Raw genomic sequence first — 21,638 nt, forward strand, 5'->3', positions numbered from 1 at the left:
TGGCTGCTCATCTCAGTGCTGTTGTCCTGCACTAACTTTGAGCTGCTTACCTCTTCGAGTGGCAGCAAAAGGGACACCAGCTAAAATGTGATTTCTATCGCTGTGCTAAGATGACCAAAAGGGCTCTCACAGAAGACAGTGCCTGAATCTGATGTTGGCAGCTCTGTATCTCAACCATACCCATTCTAGGTTTACTATGTGGCTCTCTATAAGTTGCAATCCCTGCAGTGCAAGCTGTCATTTGCTCCCTGCGTGGGAACTCGTTATTCCTTGGTATCTCTAGATATAGGCCATTAATTCAGAAGTGTAACCAGGCTATTTCTAGCCTTCTTGCATGCAATTCTCCAAGGACTATATCCTTTAAAAATCTACTCCTGGACATCAAATCTTTGTCTATGTGTTATTGCTCTGCTTTGAGCTGAGAAATTGCTGGGCCTATGCGGTGCCAGAGCTGCTTTGTACAAATCGACCGACTTGGTAAAAGCTGCGCTCCTACAAGACTGCTGAAGATCTCAGGATGACCTGTATGACTTGTTTTTGTGATGTTTTTGATGAATCTCGCGTGCTTGCTTGTAGGTTGAACTGAAGAGGCTGGTTCTGAGCTGTCAGGAGCTATGGCACACTAGGAAGATGATTAGCTTTCTGATGTTGTATTTGGTCACTTCTAAAGAAATCTGGGTGATTTGAAGTCACTTGAAGATGAGCTGCTCTGTTGCAAAGTGATAAAAATCTGTCCTGTTTGAATCTCTGGCGTGGTCTAAATTGATGTTTCTGGGAGCTACTGAGAGCTTTTCTCATCTGATACTCTACATCCCCAAGAAAGCACTGATATAATCAATGGTCATTGCAACTCTGAGGCAGACTTATGCTGCTTTTAATGAACTTAAAGCTAAAATAGCAGCAGTCCTGAGAACTGGGCTGTCAGCTTGTGTCTGTCATTGGCACTAGCAGCCCAGGACAGAGAAAATCTGATACGCATAAGCTTCCATGTTTCAGCAGGGCAAACCTCGCTAACCTAAACAGTAAGGGGGGAGCTGCATTCCTTGCTATGCCTAATCTCTGTATTTTGTTAAACATGCATTCCTGCCAGAACATTACTGGGCAGAACAATAGTGACCAGCTGGGCAAGTGACCCCAGCTTTTCTGGTCGGCAGAGGAATTCAGCATCTGAGGAGTCCAGATTCTCATGTGCAGCTTAAAATGATCTGGATTTAGTTGCTTTTAATTATCAGCTGGCTGATTCATAAGGCTTTGTTTTCAATCCTGTTCCCAAGAAAAGAAGCATTGCCTTAAATGCTCAGTGTATTCTATAGCAGCGCAAAGTCTGGGAACTGAGACTTGTACATTTTTTCTTTCTGACTTTTTTCTTTCCCCCAAATAAAGTGGAAATAGTAATATTTCCCTTCATGTAAAGGAAGGCTCTAGGGAGTACTTGATGAGGGTGTGGTTAGATCTTAGATGGAAAGTTGCAAAATCCAATGTATTGTATATGAATTTACGTAGAAGTTTATAATAAAACCCATAAATGATAATACTTGGCACTTCTGTACACTTCCACTCTTGCAGAAAGGAGGTCATCGTGCTCCTTGTTTAAGACACCTCTCTGAGCCCACACGACTGACATTAGTCTTTGGGAGTTGGTCTTTGCTTGAGTCCTACAGAGAAGGTTTGGTTCAGCAGGCAGGCTGGGGAGGGTGGGTAGGAGCAGGGGTGGTGGCACAGGATGCGCTGTTTCCTTGCCCTTTCTGCTGCAAGAGCCTTGCTGCTGCTGCCTAGCAGGACCCAGCCTTCGAGCATCTGGGCTGTGATGCTGCAAGCTTTCTGTTCCCAATGCAGCATCTTACATGTGAGAGCAAAAGAGGCGAATTGGGTCTACAGGATATTACAGCACTTGGCTCAACGCTGCTGAAAATCAGCATAACCTGCAGCAAAATATATATAGTCTCCCTGCAGTGTGTTTCAGGGTACAGTGCTGAGCCAAATGGTTTGAACTATCGCACAGTAAAATGCTGTCTCTTGGGCTGCTGTTACTGGAAGTCACTAATGTATATCACAAATGATAGAAAAATTTTGGATTACAAAGTTATAGGAATTAGGCTATAGGGCTGTGGATACGCTTTGAGTGCATGTTGCAAGCAGAAATAGTAAGACTCTATTTTGCCAAGCACCAGAAAAATACTAGAGTCCTGATAGTGTAGTTAAAAGTCTGCTAAAACTCTTCTGAGACCTCTGCAATGAAAGCCATTGGAAATCTGTTGCAAGGACTACAGCAACATGTTCATTTTCTTGGGTAATGTCCTTGGAAACAATCAAGTTCTCTATGTCTGTCAGACGCCGCCAAGCGGTTAATGGCATCTGAACTAGAAGATTTCCAAAGCAGCTTCTAGAATTCTGCTGAAATTAAACTTGCAGCCCCCAGGTACCCTTTGGAGGAGTTGCTCCCTGACCTTTGGGAAGGTAAGGATGAAACTGAATCTGTCTTTAGTGAGCGAGAAGAGAGGGAAGGGGGCTGCTGAAGTGATGGGAGTTACTGCAGCTTGGCTGAATGCAGCTAAAAACTGGAGGAGTTTGTACAAGACACTCCACCTTATGTCTCAGCTGACTCTTGGAGTCACTTCATAGTGCTTACATTAAATACAAGTCCATAACCCACATGTATCTCCTCGGCCTAAGGAGGCAAGGCTTGCTTTGCGGGGCACCACCGTCAGCTCTGATGTGTTTTTGTGTGTTGTTTTTTTTCATCCCCACAATAAAGGCATTTGACTAGAATTGCGTGCAGCTGATAGGATGTGAGGCTCAGGCTGAAAAATTCAAGAGGCTGCTTCCACAAATGTGCTGACTGCAAGAGGAAATGGTTCAGTAGCTGTTGCATCGTGTCCCTGTGTTCAGTGCTTTCTGATTGCATGTGCTGGGATGATCTCAGTCCAGATTCATTCTGAGTTTTCTTCCTGCTACAAGAGATGTGTGACACAAATGCGTCATCCTTTACTGGAATGCCATGTGTATAGATTCCCCCAAGCTGCACTGAAAGGTGTAAAGGAAAACCATCATATATGTGTATGAGGGAGAAAATGCCCGAGCAAACTTTAGTTGTGATATGTTAAGGCTGCTTACATACATGCTCTAGCTTAATAATAAACTGTAGACTGTGTGGTTGCTGGGCAGCCTTATGTCCTTCAGGGGTTTTTCTGCTCTGCCTACAATAAGTGAAGCAACAGAGTGTTCTTCCTAAGTGGTGAACAAAAAGGCAGCAGTACGGAAATAACTCTCACACATCGATTAAACTCAGGTCGTAACTTTAGTTTTAGTAGAACTAGCTTCCACGCTCTTCTTTGTGTCACTCCTCACCCTCTGACTGTCTACCTCTGGAAGGGACGGGAGGGAAAAGGTCAACCATCTTCAGCACCATTGTTTGAGTCTGCCCCAAGCTTTGGCAAGTAATGTGAGTCAAATGGGATGGGCGTATCCAGTGTCAGTCACTGCCTCTCAGCACGCATGGAGCAATGCCCTTCCCCCTCACAGTGGCTCCGAGCACTTCCAATCCCAATGCAATGGGTGCTGGTGAAGCCTTTGCTTTAGGAGCACTGGTTGTTCGTGTGCCTTGGTTCGCACCTTGCCAAAGCTGTGCCTAAAAGCACACTGGGGTTTTTTTTTACAGCCTTGGAGAAGGCAGCTAAGTTGCCCTGCGCTTTTGCATTGCCAGGTAACTTTAAACTTCAACAGCAGCAAACTCCGCAATCCCCCTCTAACAGAACTTGCCATTCTTGCAGTTCTGCACAGAACGGGGCAGGGATTTTTCTGGACAGCAGTCTGTGCCTCTCCTTCAGACCCCCCGCTGTCACCCCGCTCTGGCTCGGTGCTGCTTCTCCCCATCCGGTTTCCCACGTGTGTTCTCGGGAATGTTTAAGGCGCTGTTATCATTCCTAAGGAATCTACTGTGCGTGCACAGGCTATGGGATTTTTTTTCGGCTGTTATTACTTGGCCAAATCAAGCCCATTTTCCACCTGGATACCGAAATGTAGATCTCCTCCCTTGAGACCATCTCCCTTCCAAATAGAGGCTTCCAAAGTGCTGAGGCACTTAAGTGATTTCTTAGATTGCTCAAGAATTTTTTAATAATAAGGAAAGGTGTTAGTGTTACTGTTCACAAGAGAAGGAATTTTTTTTTTTTTAAGATTTATTTCTAATGAGCAAACTGTATTGCGCACAAAAGAAGTATTCTTAGCTGGAAACGAGATGTGGAGACTTCAAAAAAAAAAAACAACCAAACAAACCAACCTGAAAACATAGATATGTCAAAGGTAGAAGATCCTCCTCCATTGAAAATATGTTATTAGAGCCCTTTAGGTATCTTCATGTAGTCTATAGACACTGAAGTGCAGTGGGCTGCTCTGTGATTTAAACACATGCCACCTGGCTAAGGGTGAGCTTAAAACTTGATGAGGCGATGCTTGTAGGGGTTTGGGACTACTGTGTGCAGAAGAGCTGACCTACAGCAAATGCAATGCAGTTGTGTTTTATGGTGTTGGACCAATGTGGTTGGCCAAGTGGAAGAGTGGGGGCCTGCTGCTGTGGCACAACAACGTCGTACACCTGGAATACCACATCTGCACTGCGGCACTTCTGTACGGAGCATGGAGTGAGGTTTCCACTTTGCGCAGAGGAAGCATTGGTGGTTGGGAGGTGTTTTAGGGCAACATGTTGCTGTGTTTAGATGGGCACTGGGAACGAGGAGCTTGAGAAGGAGGCAAGGAAGGGAAAGATAAGGTCACCTAACGCCCTGTGCGTGTGGATGTGTGCTTGTAAAGGGTATTGCTAGTCGACTACGCTAAGGATGACTCTTGAAAACTTTGGGTTCTGCAAGTGGGAGTTTATTGAGGCATCCTCTGGCCTTTGCTCACTGTCTCTGGTCTTTCTCCCAGCATGCACTGGAGTAAAAATGAGCTGTTGTAAAGAGCAAACTCAGCTCTGATCGCACAGCAGATCTCAGTTTTGATGTTCCTACTTCCCTACACATGAAACTCCCATGGGTGTGACTGGAACAATAGGATTATTTTCCAAATTATTTTTTATTGTAGTAACGCCCAGGACCGCCTTGTGCCAGACATGGAAGAAAAAGTTTTTTCAATTTAAATAGCAAATTAATACGCAGGCTTTGGGTTTTGTTTTTCAGAATGATTAACACTTTGAACGCCCAACCAGAGAGGTTTTGCAATGCTTTGCTCCAATGGAGCTGTGGTCACAGGTGGCTCAGCCTTGGGGGTCTCTGAGCTGGGCGAGTGAAAGACAGCTTGTTCCATTACCCCACCACTGCAACTGGTTATTCAGAATGACCTGGTGTATCAGTAGAGCAGCTACTGGAGAAACGTGTTCTGTTCTTGGAGTACAGATGTGTTTGTAGGGTTTAGGGTACGGTTGCCCCTCAAAATCTTTCCTGAAGCATCAGAAGTAGCCCTGTCTTGGGCCTAAGGCAAATGCTGGGTCATGGCCCATGAGCTTCAGTTGCCTTGCTGCGCGTCAGTGGCTGAGCTGGCAAATCAGAAAGGGCAGAAGGGTTGTGGATCTTGAAGCAGTTTAAAAAGATGTGTTTTTATAGACTAGTTTATTTCTAACACCTTTTCTTCAGTACTGGGATTGTTAGAAAGTTTTAGGGTTTTCTTGTAGCTTGCATTTGAAGGAAAACTATGGCTGGTGTTGTTTCTTTTGCTATTTCCGTGAGGATGCCATGGTTCTTTGTATGGCAGTCACCCGAAACGGAAGTGATGGGAAATAAAGCTGAGCCTGCACGCTTACTGTGACCTAATGCTGAACTGAAAGAGGTCCCCCTGGCTCATTAAACCTAGTTCCCCACCGTGATGGGCAATCACGCAATAGGCAGCTAGTCTAGGAAGGTCAGCTGCATAGTCCCTTGTACACTCACAAATTGCTCTGCGAGTTACTGAACCAATGCAAGACTTTGGTTGAATGAAATGACTGTACTACAGAGCAGGAAAGGGAGGGAGAGATGGCAGGTGGAAGAAGTGCTGCTGGAAAGGTTTGGGGATCTGTTCACCTGGCACAATTGTCTCCTTCCAAATGTGTTTTATTTTTAACTCTCAGAAGGGTGTACCTGCAATAACAGTCATATCTCTGCTGTTCAGCATCAGGAAAAACCTGGAACGTGTACATTAGTTGGATGGATTAACATCATGCAATTAATACATAGCCTAGACTTGTTCTTACCACCTTAATGTTTTCCCCTTCGAAACGCTCAGTGCTCTCCTTTTGACACTGCCTTTTGTTCGGGTTGTACTTTGTGGGTTTTGGTGCCAGTATAATGTTAATGAAAAACACTGCCTCATCTGGGCAGAGTCCTTGTGTTCCTGCCATGCATGTGGCTTTCATTGCTGCTGGTAAGTGCTGTGAGTTTGGCAACAGGAGGCTGAATTGGAGGGACAAAGATGTGCTGCTGCCTGCATGGAGCTACACAAATGGGAAAAAATAAATTTGGGAGCACATCCTCTCCAATCCATGTGGACTAGCCCCCTGCATCAGGATACAGGCTCTGTATAGCGAAGTGTCTGATTTGAAGGAGATGCTGAAAACCAGCTATTTCAGCTCATCAATGCAGGAGGCTGATTTGGCCATTTTGGTGGATGTCAGTTGTACCAAGTATTGTTTTGTTATGATCTACTATAGCAAGGGGACTTTGACAGCTCTGGCTAGTGGCTTTGTGGATGGTGAAGGAGACTGTGGCCGCAAGAGGAGCATTCATGAAGCATGGAACACAATCATAGGGTTGCTGATTCCCTATGCTAGTTCTCACAGTTTTCTCTTTCCAGAGATCCTGAGGACAAGCTGGAATGTGTCCGCGTCCTGCTTCTCCACTCACAACTCTCCCCCCGTCTCCTGCTACTTCAAAGTCAGATCAATTCTGAATGAACGTATTGGTGCAAATTTAGAGATAGTGATTTTGATTAAAAACTACCTTCATAATCTAATGGAGATCAGAGTCGCTGACTTCACCATCAGCAGTTCTAGATCAGATTTTCAGAGGAGGGCGCAAAGTCAAATTGCAGATGTGTTGTTTGAAAATGTAGGTGCATTTCAGATGGATAGTTAGTGTTACACATCCCAGCTTTGTACTTTTAATCAAGGTCCTATGAATTTTTTTCCTTCAACTCCTCCCTCCATGGTTAAGCTTTCTAGGAACGAACAGACCAGTGCTGCGGGTGTACTGGAGGCAGGGGATCTGTCTACGACTGTTATCCAGCTGTGCAAAAATGTTTTGACTCAGGTTCTTCTTTTAAAAGGCTCTGCTTCAAAGAGCTTTTACATCACAAAAATGACATCCTAGGTTGTAGCTGTGCATGATTTCCACGCTGCGTGGATATCAAATGCCAAATTCCATCGAGTCAGTCCAATTCAACAGAGACAGATTCCACGGATGTTTCTGTACGTTTCCTCTTCCCTCCCTCGGTGAGCATTGGAAACTGTCTTTTCATTGAGAAGCCTGGGAGAGGGAGCAGCAAAAGAGTTCAGTGCATGAAGAGTGCCTGTAAAAGCCAGTAGCTTCAGTGGAGTGGTGGTAGATGTAAACCAAAGGAACTCCATGCCGGAGATATCCTCCTTGAGCCCTTCTACCCCTAATATGTGCATAGACAGGTGTGTAGGCACAGAGGTGTGTGCACTGATTGCAGTATCAGTTTTTGAGACTGGGCTTTATTTCCCACACTGCCTGCTCAACCTTCCTTAGGTTCTCATCTGCTGTATTAGTGCTGATGTAGAAGCTTGATCTGCTGTATCAATGAATGCAGTGCGCGTAATAGAGGAGAATTATCTCCTTCTGAGCCCCTGCTTTGTTAGGTACAGCAGCTGGAAGGCCCCTTGTGAACAAGATGGGGGATTGGAAGAGAAGAGGAGTGGTCTCATGGCTGAGGAAGCTGAATGCTGCCTGGGGGAGTGGGATTCCTGGTCTGTCACCAGAACAGTTGCACCACAGCTCCATACTGTTTGGCTATTTGGTTCCTAGGCTTTTAATAATTCTGTTAGGGAGAGATTTTCCCTTAACTCCTGTAACTTCAATGGCTGCAGAAGGACAAGGCAAAATTTTTGTGCTATTTCCTATGAACTGAAGTGAGTTCAGCCCCTGAGGTAATGCTGTTTGGAAGGTCAGCCATGCACACAACAAAGCAAGGAAAGCACAGTTCTGCGTACTTGGCTGTAGAACTTACTGAAGATTGAAACTATTGTGCAGGCTAAATTTTGCTTTTCTCCAAAGGTAAAGGTTTCTCTGGGACTGAACTCCCTTCAGCGGTCTGACAGCCCACTTGGTGTGGGAGAACTTCAGACTGTTACTGGCAATGGAGTATTTGAAGAGCAGTGAGCACAGAATGCATCGGTACATGGGGAAGGTCTGTGCTATTGGGTGGTACCCAGATAAATTGTCCGGTCTGACTCTGCTAGGCAAGAATTATTTTTCTAGCCTTTTTTTCAGACTCTTACTTGGGGGCAGAGAGATTGGAGCTCCTTCCAGTCTTTGTCTGACCGACGCAGCAGAGTGGGAGATCTGGAACTTGTCTTATTCCTGTTCGTGCCTCTGGCTCTATGTTGCTTCAAATGGCTGCTGCTGTCTGGCTTCAGAAACGCTAGCAATCGTCCAGTTTTACTCACTTCCCAAAACAAATGGACTGTTACAAAGATTTTCTCCCTTTTTCGCAGGAGTTAGGGTAACCTCCGTTAATGCCTGAAGTGCTCAGTGGGAGTAAGGCATGCGTGAAACATCAATATTGACAACAAGATTACTGTGGCTTGTCATGTCTTCTGACTTGCAGACCCCTTAAAACTTTGTAATGGAAGAGCAGACTCTGCTTTGAAATGCAGCTTGCCATCACGTGCTTCCATGCAGCCGCTGCCACCCGTGCCAGGCAGTCTTTTGTGAATTTCATAGCAGTGATCCATTGATCTGCAGTCCCAAATCAGTCCCTCAGCTCTGAACACCCTCACTTCGTGGAGACCGGTGCCCAGCACTGAATTCTGCACTAGTTTTTCTCAGGTCAACAATCTGAATGGCAGCCTTGGCTCCCCAAACCTACTTACATGGGAAGAGACTGGACATGGCTGAGAACAGGAGATGCTTAACTCAGCTTGATTGTTATCTGAGCTTGCCAGCCATGGGATTGCCTGTCTCCTTTTTAGCGAGGCAAGGAGTAATCTGAGCACAGGCAACTGAACTAGCTGGTAAACTTGATCCTGATGGGAGCCAAAGCACTTTGAAGAAGGTGTGCGTTTGTGAACAAGAAAGGAACAATGTGGTGAGGCAGAGCTGGATGGCTCAGGAAGAGATGCCCAGGGAGAGCCTGGCAGGCTTTGAATCAGCATTCTTGGCATGCACAGGGCAACTTCTGCTCCTGGCCTCGGTGGAGTACAGAAATAACTAACCCCTGCTAATGGTGGGCTGCAGCATGCAGTGTATAGATTGCTGTTCTGGCAAAGTGAGGGGATGCTGTACTATTTACACAGAGAAAAGGGCACAGTTTGCTTTCATCGAGTAAGGTTGGCAACTTTTTCCCAGCGAAAGTCAGCGACCTTCTGATTTTATTGAAATTCCTCTCTGTGATTGCAGGGAAACTGATAGCTTCAGTGAAAAATGTTATGAGAAAACTTGGGGAAATCTATCTAGCTATCAAAACACTCCTACTGTTTTCTGTGCCCTAAATGTTGATCTCTGCTAAGTATAACACACAGCGTGTTATCCTTATGGAAACAAAAAGATAATTCAATGCAGTTGTTTACACAGCACAAAGCTTTAGGGCAGATCACGAGCATCAGAAATGCCAGCCTTGTTGAGAGACATCTGCAGTACTGACCAGGAGTGGGGAGGGTTGGTTTGTGCCCAGACGCATTGAGCAGGTGCTGATGAAGCTGTTGTGCATAGAAAGCTTTTTGTTTTTTGCTTTTTTCCCCCCTCTGGAATACTTTGCTTTCTTCTTGGCTGGTTAAGGCTTGATGATTTGAGCATCTGCGTTGCGCTCTGCGGCGTGTGTTTTCATCAGAAGCACTGAAAGCACATTACATCTTCATTGTCTTTAGCTCGACAACAGCGCGAATGGCTTTGTTCGATCTAATGTGGCTTTGCTGAGAGTGCAGCATGGCGTGCTGGTAGGGCTGCAGTGTGCCAGCAGCCATAAGGCCGTGGCTATGGGGAGCTGCAGCCACATCCTTTGCTCCAGTGAATGCATCAGCCAAAAAAAAAAAAAGGATCCTGTGTGTGGTAGGTGCTGCCTGCTGTAGGTCTGTCCTTACCCAGGCATGGCAACAAGTCAGTTGTGTGTGCGGAGCTGAACTGTCGTCCCCCTGAAAGGAGTGATTAGGCAAGAATGTCGCTGCTTTGATTTTTCGAGTTGCATGCTCTTGATTAAACAGGCTGCTTGCTGAGTCCTGATCAGTTCAGCCCGGTGGTTTCTGACACGGTTCAGTTTGTGATCATTTGTCCAGTGAAATGAAGCCTCCTAACAACCGGTTGGCTTTTCTTTTGCAACCCCCTTGGAAGGCCCTCCAGGGATCAACAGGAGTCTGAGCTTGGAGAAAAGCCAGTGCCTTGGACTGGGGAAGAAGCAGACGTGGTTTTGGGGATGGGGCTGTCAGCTGACTGTAGTGCAAATGGTTCTAAGTGTTTTCAGTGGGTGAGGGCATCCCTTATGTATCCTTTGGGTGGTGGCCTTGGCCAGTGGTGCTGTGCAAATTCAGATGGCCTGAAGTGGGTAAGCTTGTGGTCTGGTGTTTCTCTGTGAGATGATTGCTCTAAGCTCATTCAGTCGCATTAGTCAGGAATAAAGCTTTGATATGTGAGTATACGGCCCTTCTAGAGCTTGTAGTATTTAGCATGAGTATTTGTTACCTTAAGCTCCTGCACCTTCTGCAGTCTATTTTCTCTCTTGCTGTAAGTTTCCAGGGGGAGAACTGTGCATCCAAGTAATACTTCTGCTGAGAGAGAGCAGTGTTCAGAAAGCTCAGGCGTGTAGAACATAGCTTCCTCCCTAGTGTCTGCCTACAGAAGCAAGATGCAACCCAAGCCTTCTGCACAAGCCCAGCTGCCATGGGACCCTCTCAGCCTGCTCTGGATGCTGGCCTTTCTTGTCTCCTCCGTGTCCAGGTACCTGAAGCCACGTGTCACTGGCCCTGCTGAGTCTGCGGAGAGTGGGGAACTCTCTCATGTGTCTAGTTAAGATCAGAACAGCAGTTTTCAGTGTAGCCTCAAATTGACCTGTTGCTTCGTTGGCCAATTTTTCAACAGTAGCCTGTTGAATTTGTTCCTTTAGTTTAGGCTGAAATGCCTACAATAATGTCTTGAACCTATACATTAAATATGGTTGGATATCTACTGGTATCAACGCTTGCGTTCCCTCTGGAATGTCTCGTTGGCAGCCGTGATCAAGATGAGGGATCATGGTCTCTAGTATTGGACTGGAACTTTCTAAACCAGTAGCTCCCAGGCTGTGATCTGCAGATCTTCAGTGGCCTGTGAACATCTTCCAAGGATTAAATAGGCTGTGAGAGGAAGGCATCCATTTGGAAACAGCTGGGGAGAGTGGAGCAACTGAGACTCTCCAAGCAGAGCAGTGGAAGACCAGTTCCATGAGGCACTGCAGGGCTTTGTGTTAAATGTGTTGGTGATGAGCTTGCGTGAGATCCAGCAACCCCAGCCCTAAATGAGCTGCTATTTGGATCATTTAGTTTGCTGGGTTGGAATATTCTCTTTGAATAAGCAGTAGTGTATTCTCTGCCATCCTGGATGTATGCCATAAAAGTTCTAAACCTTTCTTGCTAGCATATGTGTGTAATATAAGGGGTCATTTATAATCTCTGTAAGCCATGATATGGGGCCTTTCGTCACTTGGTCTGATTTCTGCTTGCGTTCTGGAGGCTGCTCTCGCAGACTTCTGGCTTGCAAAGAGAAATCTGGGGGTGGGTCGCTGTCTGTCTTTTCCTCTGTGATCACTGTGCTATTATATATCTACAGCGAGGCCTGAGCTAATCCTAAATACGAGTCATGATTAGCAGTGCTCCCTATCATTATTCTCCCTTGCTTCTATGCCGCCGTAGAAGCCAAACACCTGAAAGCTACATCTGTAGGAAAGTGATGCTGTTTATGGGAAGCAGAGCGTGAAGAAAGGAGAGAAATTTGTTCATGCTGGACATGAACATCTTTGGGATTTGACCGTGTTTCCCCTCAGGATCCACTCTGTGCTTTAGGGAACTCGCATTTCTTCATTGCTGTGGTAGCACTCTGTGCTCTGATGAGGAGCGTGGAGGAACACTTGTATGTTCCCTAGCTCTGAGGGAAGGATGTTTCTTTGTCATGGCTATCAGTGCTGGTCAGCCCAACAAGCCCAGTGTTGGCTTCAGGCAAGGAGTGCCTTTTTTCCCCCCACTGCTGCCCATGGCTCTGTCACCAGACTGGAATGAGGTCTATCCAGTGAGGCACAATTTGAAGAAGGGCTTTTCCAAGGCAACGCTGACCTGTTGGATCTGTGAAGGGATGTGTGTGCCTGAGCAGTTCCTTCCTAGGACCAGGTAGAACAAAGGTTCAGGAGCTCAGACCGCAGCAGTGCTGGGCTATTTAGAATAGGAAATCTGCACGCATGCCGGCAGCACGTGCTAAATGAAAGACCTGGCAAAAACAGCTTTGTTTTTCCTCCCAGTGAAACTCTGCGATGGGAGAAGGCCAGAGGGGCACACGTATACAAGGCTACACAACAGTTAAAACACAGTGTGTGTAAATAAATATTTGATTCATTTGGATTTCACTGGCAAGCCAGACGAACGCTCTCAATGTGAGGAGAGGCCCACAAGTCCTCAATAGCTGTGCTCTGTTTTAAAGTGTGGTAGCTGCGTTCTGAGTTTGTTACATCCGTGTTCCTCCTTGCTCTGGAGCGTGAAGTGCTGCTCTGTTCTTCCCCTCCAACTGGACTGATTCCTTTCCCCATCGCATGTTAAGGAGAAGTTTTGTTTCTCATCGTTTTAGAACATATGCTCCTGCCGTTATCCTGTCAGATCCTGTATATGTGTGACTTGTTTGGCCTGACGTGAAACGGGTTTGTCCCGAGGCCTGTGCAGAATGCTTGTGCTGTCCCTCTGACGGCTGTGAGTGCTGTGCTAAAAACAGGCTTGAGTTAAATGCTGTAGAGCGGTGCTTTCCCAGGCCTTCTGGCTGCTGCTTCTCCTTCCATATGGCTGCTCCTATGGCATGGGGAGACCTCAACCAGCAGTACTCGTTGGAACACAAACCCTGTGGTTAAGGCGCAGAGAGATGAAATGAGAGCCGGTTGCACCCTTGCTTGAAATAAAATCCCCAAACAGCAACAGGAACAATTTATTTTGAGTTAGCGCATTTCCAATCTCTTCTTCTCCTGTTTTTGTCCCCTAAACATTGTGCGGAAGCTGTGCTGAACCGCTTCAAGCATTTTGGACTCCCTGGGTCAAGGTTTTGCCCTTCACTTCCATGATGTAGCTGTTACTAGGGGCATTTGGATGCAATGGGGTTTGATCCAGAGGCCCAGGGTTTGTATCCTTAGTGTGGTAGCTGTGTCTTTCTATCTGTACTGGGGGCAATCCGGTCGCCTAAGCACTTCTCACTCCTTAAATACTTGATGTAATCTCTGGGGCAGGGAGGAAAAGGCATCTCTCTGGTTTATCTCAATGAATCTGAGACAAGGGGCTCTCCAAAACCTCCCTGCAAGCCTGCAAAGAGCTTTAGACACGAGGAACTGGGAGTAGGTTTGCAGCACACGGGGCAATCTCAGCAGGGAAAGCTGCGTGCCTGTGCCTTCGTACCACTGCTGGGTGCAGTGGCACTGGGGGAAGCCGCCGTCCCCTGGTGCTCATGCATCAGGCTGGGGCCCGGGGAGCAGCATGCTGGCTGTGGTCTACAGCACTCAGCTACTGGCATGCCTGCCTCCTATTCATGGAGATGGGAGCAGGCAGCCTCCCGCAGAGATGGGAGGGGGATCCAAAAAGGAGGGGGGGGAAAAAATGCAGCAAGTACTGCAAAGAGCAAATGCTGGAAAAAATGGACCACCGCTGTGAAGGTGAGTCAGGGAAGGAGGAGGGAATGTGCCTGTTGTCACTGGGCAAGCAGCTTGTTTGTTTGCTTATTTCTGTATGCAAACTCAGGGAGCAGCTGTGATGCTTAGAGGAGGTGCTGGCTGTGCTGGGGATGGCTCCTTACTGTGGGTGAGGAGCAGGGCTCTTCTCAGCACAGAGAATGCTTGTACAAGTTCCTTGTGTGTTGTGGACCCAGGCAGGTGCCTCCACCTCCTGCTGCTGACCCCAGTTCTGATCCCCAGTCAGTAAAAAAAGTGGCTCTTGAATCTGCTGCCTCAGTGCAGTAACAGGAGCAAAAACAAGAACTGGAATTTGACAGGTTTGAATGATGTTTGCAAGGGGGAAATACAAGTGCCCTATTTTTCCTCAAGCACAGCACTTAGGAAGACATTTTCAGTCTTTTAGACTTTCTATGAGAAGGTGAACGGGTTCTATGGGTACTGACTCCAGGGCTGGCGCTGCAGTTGCTGCCTTCTTGCACGCCATGTGGTGAACAGTTCTTACTTCTGTTTTCTTCCCTCAGGAGACAGCAAAATACTCTGGTCCATCCCTCCCCTGTATTTTGTGTTGCCCGTTTTCAGACTGTAACCTCTCCAGGGTAGCAACGTGATTTGTTTGAGCCCTGCTGACAGTCAACTCCACCAAACAGCAGAATTCTCCAGCTCAGATGTTTTTCAGTGTGCTAGGCGGCTGGGGAATCATCCCATAATAAGCAGGATGAAATTAAGACCGATACAATGGGAGCTGACTATTGGGAGATTTGGAAGACTTTTTTTTTTCCTTTTCTCCTCTAAAATCCCATTGTTTATGGTAAATTACAGAACTAATTATGTACTGGCCTCCGAGGACCAAGCAAGAGGCATTACTGGGTCTCTTGTGGATCAGGTTGGCAGAAGCGAGGAATCTCTCTGCAGCTTTTGGGAGGAGGAGGGGGAGTGGGAAATGGAGACTGCAAGTTGGGCGAGCTGTGGCTGGCAGAGGCAGCAACTCCACCCCCAGTTATTTTGGTTTTACTTCAGTCACGGAATATCCCGAGTGGGAAGGGATGCACAGGGATCATTGAGTCCAGCTCCTGGAGCCACACAGGACCACCTAAAATTTAAACCCTATGTCTCCATGAACTCCAGCAGCTTGCTGCTGTGACCACTGCCCCAGGGAGCTGATTCCAGTGCCTGACCACCTTCTGATGAATCCTTTCCTAACCTCCAGCCTGACCCCCCCCTCCCACAGCTCCCTGCTGTTCCCTTGGGTCCTACTGCTGTCACCAGAGAGCAGAGAGAGAACCCTATTAGTGACCAGCTCCCAGCCTGACCCTTTGAGCCTGACCTACCAGCCAGGCATTCTCCCAGCGCACTGTGCGCTTGTCGAGCTGTGTGCTGCCTATTTTGTCCAGAAGGATGTTGTGAGAGACAACACTGAAAAACTTTGCTAAAATAAAATCGCGTCTTCAGGCTTCCCTTGGCCAACTAGATGGGTAGTCGTGTCATAAAAGGAAATTAAGTTGGCTAAGCAGTCTTATATACGTTGCTTCAGCTTGCTGCCTTACCGAGAGTAACAGATTTCTTTCTTTCTGCAGGCATTGGTGCCACTATACGGTTACACGGACAGTCTCCTGTCAAGTGCAGAATGGGTCAGAAACAGTGATCCAGCGAGTTTATCAGAGCTGCCGGTGGCCAGGACCTTGTGCCAACTTAGTGAGGTAAAAATGTTCATGTCTTGTGTTGCCTGTACGAACCTGCCTGCGCTTCTCATCAAACTGGCTAGCATTTAAGTACTGCAGAGTGACTGAGCTCTGTGGATCAGATGCTGGTCTTCTGCTTCATGGTGGCAGAACTAAGGAATACTCATTGTATTATCTGCAGGGTAATTAGGGATGTAAACATGTGTAGAGTTAGAGGAAAGCTGCATGAAACAGTTTAACTTATGTTGTAATATCAACTTGTACATCCACATGCAAGAGACTGCTCTTAGTCAGCCGTGCAGCTAAAGAAATACAAAATCCTTCAGGCTGAACAGGGTTAGTGGGGATGCTGGGCTGGTGGCACTCTGGCTGGTTGGTATCGAGTCCTTGTACATGGGTCTTTAACACTGATCACGTTTAGTGGAGAGCTTTGCTCAAATTCCTTGCAGTCAGGGATGGACAGAGGTACCGTCCTTAATTCCCATTCAGCACCTCTTACTCCTGTGTCTCTGTATCTCTTGGAGATGTGCATGAAATCACAGTGCCATCACCTCTCCCCAGATGGAAACAAAGCTTAGAGACGGTGGCTTGTCAACTTCTGTCCAGTTTTCTGTTAGTCTGCTTTGGTCTTCCAGTCCTTTACGGTCTTAGGATCCATATCCAAGACAAAACTGTGGAATAGCTGTCCCCAGCTGCTACCTCGGTGTGTGGTGTAGCACCCGGCGTTCTCAGTGCAGTAATGTTACCACTCATCTGGGAATTGGTGCAAAAAGGCCATTGTCCTCTAAATTTGCACCTAGCTTCTATGACAGTTTCCCATGTAGACAAAGCTGTAATTCAGTCATTTTGTTGTTGTTTCCAGTTCAGCCACAGAGTGAGGTCCTCTTAGTCAATAACCCAGCCAGAACATGAACTACCAGCATCGATACCCAGGGAGATCAGTTTTCTCAGGCCGTGTGCCTGCTGCGTGCACCCATCTGCTCTTGTGTCTCTCTTCAAATGGAATTCACATTTTCCATGTGGCAGTTGCCACAGTTGATTATCTAGTTTCTCCTTGGCTGTTGGTCAGTCTGAGTTTTTTCACTTGTAATGTATCTGCTTTGGTGTCTCTTTGGTCTTGTTTTATGCAAGACTGTGGTTGAAACACTTAATATTTTACACTGTCATGGCCAAACTTCTGTTGAAGCTTTTTAATTTCCCAGACGTTTTGCACACATAATTGTCATTAGAAACCTGTGAGCTTTCACCTTGTCTCCTAAACTTGCCAAAAATCTTGCATATTTTGCCGTGTTAACATAACTGTAGTTTCACAAGCACTAAACAATTGATCGAGTTACTGGTTAAAAAAAAAAATAAATCCTTCTTGTGAGCTTCTGTGGTTAAGTTACTCACATACACTGATTCTCTTGTTGCTAACCCAGAGACTTTAGGAGTTGTTTGCCATTGTGACATTGTTATTCACGGAATGTTTACACATTCAAATGTAGTTTGGCTCATGTGCCTGACGAGTCCAATTGTTTGGAAACAATGCAGAATGGCAGCAGACTTCTCAATTTTTCTTTCTGTGTAAAAATACCATAGAAAGAAGCTGGAGTTATTATCTAAGATCCTAGCTGGTGAAAGCTCAGCTGTAGGAGGAGCTGCATTTCTAGATGATGATCACCAGGAAGAAACTTCCCAGAAGAAATGGAAGGATGCAAGTGGTCTGCTCCATTTACAAGTGGAAGGACATGAGCTAAGTGAATAGTACCCTTCTAAACCTACTTAAAGACAATGAAGTCACAGCCACCGAGGTCTAAGAGTTTAGTGGCTTGTCAGGTAAGTTATCCTAATCTTAGACGTCTTCTAGAAGTGGTTGCCTGGACATTGCAGGGCAGTTGGGTCCCTCTTGTATTCAGCATCTCACTTGGTCGAAGAGTTCTGTTAACATGAGAAAAGTTATATTTGATTTCCTTCTCTGTCAGCAGAAAAAAATGCCTTGGAAGGGACAGGCAATCTTATACCTGCCCAGCAGACTGTAGGACTTCCTAGGGCAGGTCTCTCAAAACTCTTACAGAAGATGATCAGAGCAGAAAATTAAACTAAGGCCCCTGCTTCAGTTCCTGTACTACTACTACTTCCCTTTTACCTAAAGGACACACTCAAAGACCTACTGGCCCTTCTCCTATTCTTCTGTTTGTGAGATTTCTGTTGCTTGAGCTTGAAGGGGAGATATTCAGATTCATATAGTGTTACACTTGACTGTAAGCAACACAAAATGTCAGTAAGCTATTGGCATTATTTTGGCTTTTTCGTATGTCTCCCAGCTGTGACTTGAAATAAACTGTTTTCATCTCCTTGTTTGCAGGGAGTCAACCATATCTGGGAGAGCTTTCATTCTGCCAGCACTCGTTATCAGGCTTCTCACTCGCAAAAGGGACGCCAGCCAAAATAAAAAAGGCATCTCTCAACCTCGCGGTGACAGCTGAGAGGGGCTCTCTGTTAGAGAGACTCTGCTTACAAGCAGACATCACTGTGGCCAGACACGGATTTAATCTGTTTCCTGTCTCCCATTCATTCACGTTATGTTTCTTTTCCTTATTGCACAAACTGCAGCTGAGGGTTGAGCATTTGACAGAGGGATATCTGTGAGATCCCCAGCCTAGCAGCTTTGGTTGCACGATCTCCTTGCTCTCAGTTCACTTGCTTTTGGGAAGCTGGCGGCTGTGCTTCTATTGCAGGAGTGTCGTCATCTTGGCTGGGATGGGTGAGCTGCTCTGTTCTTGCCCTCCACCTCAGACTCTTTATTTAGCTTGGGTGCTGAGTTGCTTTGGAGCAGTCTTGGCTGAAGACTTTCCCTCCGCAGATCTCTGCTCTTGAACTCTCTCCTTTAGCGCTGTAGAGGCTTCGGCTTAGCGCTCTATAGGATATGCCTTTGCTTTGTCACGCTACAAAGTGAACAGGCAACTTTCCAGCAGTCTGGCTGAGGCTCCTAATGTACTTATAGAAGTTGCATGCCATTTATCTGTCTGAAGGAAGAGATAAAGTCTTTTAATTGGTGTTTCAATGGCAGCCCAGTCTCTGGGGGTTTGCTGCCTCATGGTTGCATCCAGCTGCCAGTAAACCCAGGCATCTGAATTGTAACCCTTCCTCTGGGCAATCATTTTGTGGCAGCAGCAGCTGCAGGCTGATGTGTGATCCTATCATGCTTAGGGTGATGCTCTCCTTGAGGTTCACAGAGAAGGGTGTTCTTGTAGATTAGGCAAGGATTTGAGGCCTAGATTCAATTGCTGGAGGCTTTGTGACTTTCTGTAACAGCTCATCTTTCAGGTGAGGCAGCATCACTTGACCAACAGCATGGGACCAATACTTGCAGTGTTTCCTTTGCCTTTCTGTAGCTTACGACTTTAAGAGCAAGACAACTCTGATAGGGCAAAATGTGTCTAAGTGTGATTAGACGTTTAGTGTGTGGCTATTGCAGCCAGTAAAATATTATCTCAGTCAGGAATTAAGTGAATGGGAGATCAGCCTGACAGACCATGCACTGCTACAGACTTTATAAGACAAACACTTTCTGCTTCAAACTGTTGTTGCTGTAAAAATCCATGTATCACCTCTAGAAACACAATTCTTCATATTGTGGTGAAATGCTCTGACTCCTCTTCTACTTGATTCATCCTAGAAAAACAAATGTTCCCAGGGAGGCTGTGTGAGTTTTTATCTTGCTGGTTTTTTCCTTGGCCAGTGGTCATATAGCCCTGCTTCACTCTAGCCTTTGAGCATCCAGTCTCTGCAGCATTATCTGGCTTTAAAGAGTATGGAGACTCACTTAGAAACATAGCTTGTTTGTACAGGGTTGGGCTTACCCGACCCCCATTATTCATCAAGAGCCATTGAAACCCCAAACGTGATGTTGCTCATCTGTCAGCCTTGAACATCACTCAAAGATGAGGGGAGCTGAAAAGGGAGAACGTTTCTGCAGTACAGCAAATTCCAATGGGCTGTGATGCCTTGCTGACTGGCAGCCATTGCATCTGCCTTTAGGAAGGGTCCGTCTGGGGGTTGAGGATGGTGGTGTTGGGAATCAGATATGTTCTCGATAGCTTCTTGGGGAAATGGATTTGTTGGGTATGCACACAGGTAGTCTTTTCTTTGTCAATGCTTGCCTGACTTTCCAAACCTCCCATCTCTCCGGAACAGCAAAGTATTTCAAGATTTGCATATGCAACCTGACAAATTGGAAGTCTGATTTCAGAACACTCTGATTTTCCTTAGGGCATTTTACATTTATGGCATACCTGTAAATCAGGCCATGGGCCCCAAATATTAGGGATATGGCCAATTTCTTTCTAATCTTCTTTTAATACGCAAAATTAGAGCTTGTTTTAACTCACATGGTTTGTCCATGCTCCAAACATGATACATATGCAACTGTGCAGGGGTGGAGACATCGGGTTGATTCCTGACCTCACTGCAAGTAAAACAGTAGCGGAAGGAAAGCTTGTGTTCCTGACATTCCAGATGTCGTCTTATCTAGTAACAGCAGTGGCCACTAGTTGGGATTCCTGGGTTCCTCTTCCTATGCTGTTCCAATCTCTGGATTTGACTGTGAGCTTCAGCAAACATGTTGGTAAATGACATCTCTCTTGCAGTGGGAGCTATAGGTTGCTTCTCTGTGAAGCGCTTGGAAGCCTTCTGCTGAATGCAGCTCCATGTGCTGCATGTGTCCGGGAAGAAAAGAGGTGCAGGTTGTGGCTCATCGAACCTCTTACTGTGGTTTTGCAGTATTTTTGTGCCAGTGTTTGTGGCTTGGGTGACATCCAAGGGAAAGGCCTTTCTTCTACCACCCTGTTTCCCTGTCTGTTGTGTTTTCCACATGTTTTCGTTCTGAGGCTTACACTTAACAGATATCTTTTTTTTTTTCTATGATTTTTTTTCTTCAAGTGCAAGAGAAATATGAACATGAAAGGAAAATTTTGGTTATCAGAACTGGTGGTTATGCTGTGGTAGAGGAGTTTTCTTTGCTCCCATCCTGGAATGTCAGTAAGAAGTCTGCATAATGCGATGTGGTGAGATGTGTGATGGTGGACCTTGGTGCTGTGTCATGGCTGAGGGGAAAAAATGATGCTCTGAAGAACGGAGAAGCTTTAAAGCCAATTTGAGCTAGCAAGCTAGGACTCCTTCACGTGCCTGACCTGCGCAATGCTGAACTGAGCTGCAGCATCAGGAAACTCAGGGTGGGTGGTAGGCTGTGACAGCTGAGCTCTACATTTGTCGTGCCCTGAGAAGTCCTCACTTGTTTGAGAATTAAAACTATAGCTACTTCCATGTCACAGAACTGCTGCCAAGATTCCAGTCTGGCTCATGCTACTCTCCACACTTCATAATGAAGTTTGAGAGAGCTTTAACATCTTGGTGTTGGCAGAAACATGGTTTTAAAATCACGGTGTGGCTGGAGACCGGCTGGCTCCGGCCACTGGTAACAGGACTGGAGACTTTCATCTGAAGGTCAAATCCAACTGTGGTGTTAGTGACAAAGTCATGAACTTCTGACTGATGGCTGAGGGTTTGCGTGTGGAAAGATGTCTCAAGTCTGACGCCAAAACTGAGAGTTGGGAGACTTGGGTTCAATTTCTGAAGTTTGCCAGAGCTGTTCTAGGAGTCTACCTCCATCGCTGTGGTGCCAAGTCCTCAAACTCACTTATGACTGCAAGCTCCTGAAGGCCGTTGGATGCAGAGGTGCAAAAAGTTAGGTGGGATCAACTGGCTCTGTCCAGCCCACGTTAGACAAACGCCTGGATCGCAGTTGCCGGCATTAGCAGTAACTGGTGTGCTTTTTGGCAACGCGGAGGGTGAGGACGTAATGTTCCAGGGGACAGCGTTGCTCTCCCA

At 46.3% G+C, this 21,638-nt stretch overlaps 1 protein-coding gene across 22 annotated transcripts in view; it reads left to right on the forward strand.

Moving 5' to 3' along the window:
* The window catches only part of COL26A1 (collagen type XXVI alpha 1 chain), a 194,714-nt gene that overhangs the window by 46,262 nt on the left and 126,814 nt on the right, over positions 1–21,638 (forward strand). For 21 of the 22 annotated variants that reach the window (XM_021415813.1, XM_021415817.1, XM_021415812.1 and 18 more), the window contains one exon: positions 15,663–15,785. In XM_021415813.1, the coding sequence (XP_021271488.1) occupies positions 15,663–15,785 (123 nt within the window). Of the gene's footprint in view, positions 1–15,662; positions 15,786–17,348; positions 17,586–21,638 lie in introns of all 22 variants that reach the window. The other variant, XM_021415823.1, reaches the window with a different exon arrangement.

This window comes from Numida meleagris, chromosome 18, assembly GCF_002078875.1.
Source record: "Numida meleagris isolate 19003 breed g44 Domestic line chromosome 18, NumMel1.0, whole genome shotgun sequence".
Classification (NCBI taxonomy): Eukaryota; Metazoa; Chordata; class Aves; order Galliformes; family Numididae; genus Numida; species Numida meleagris.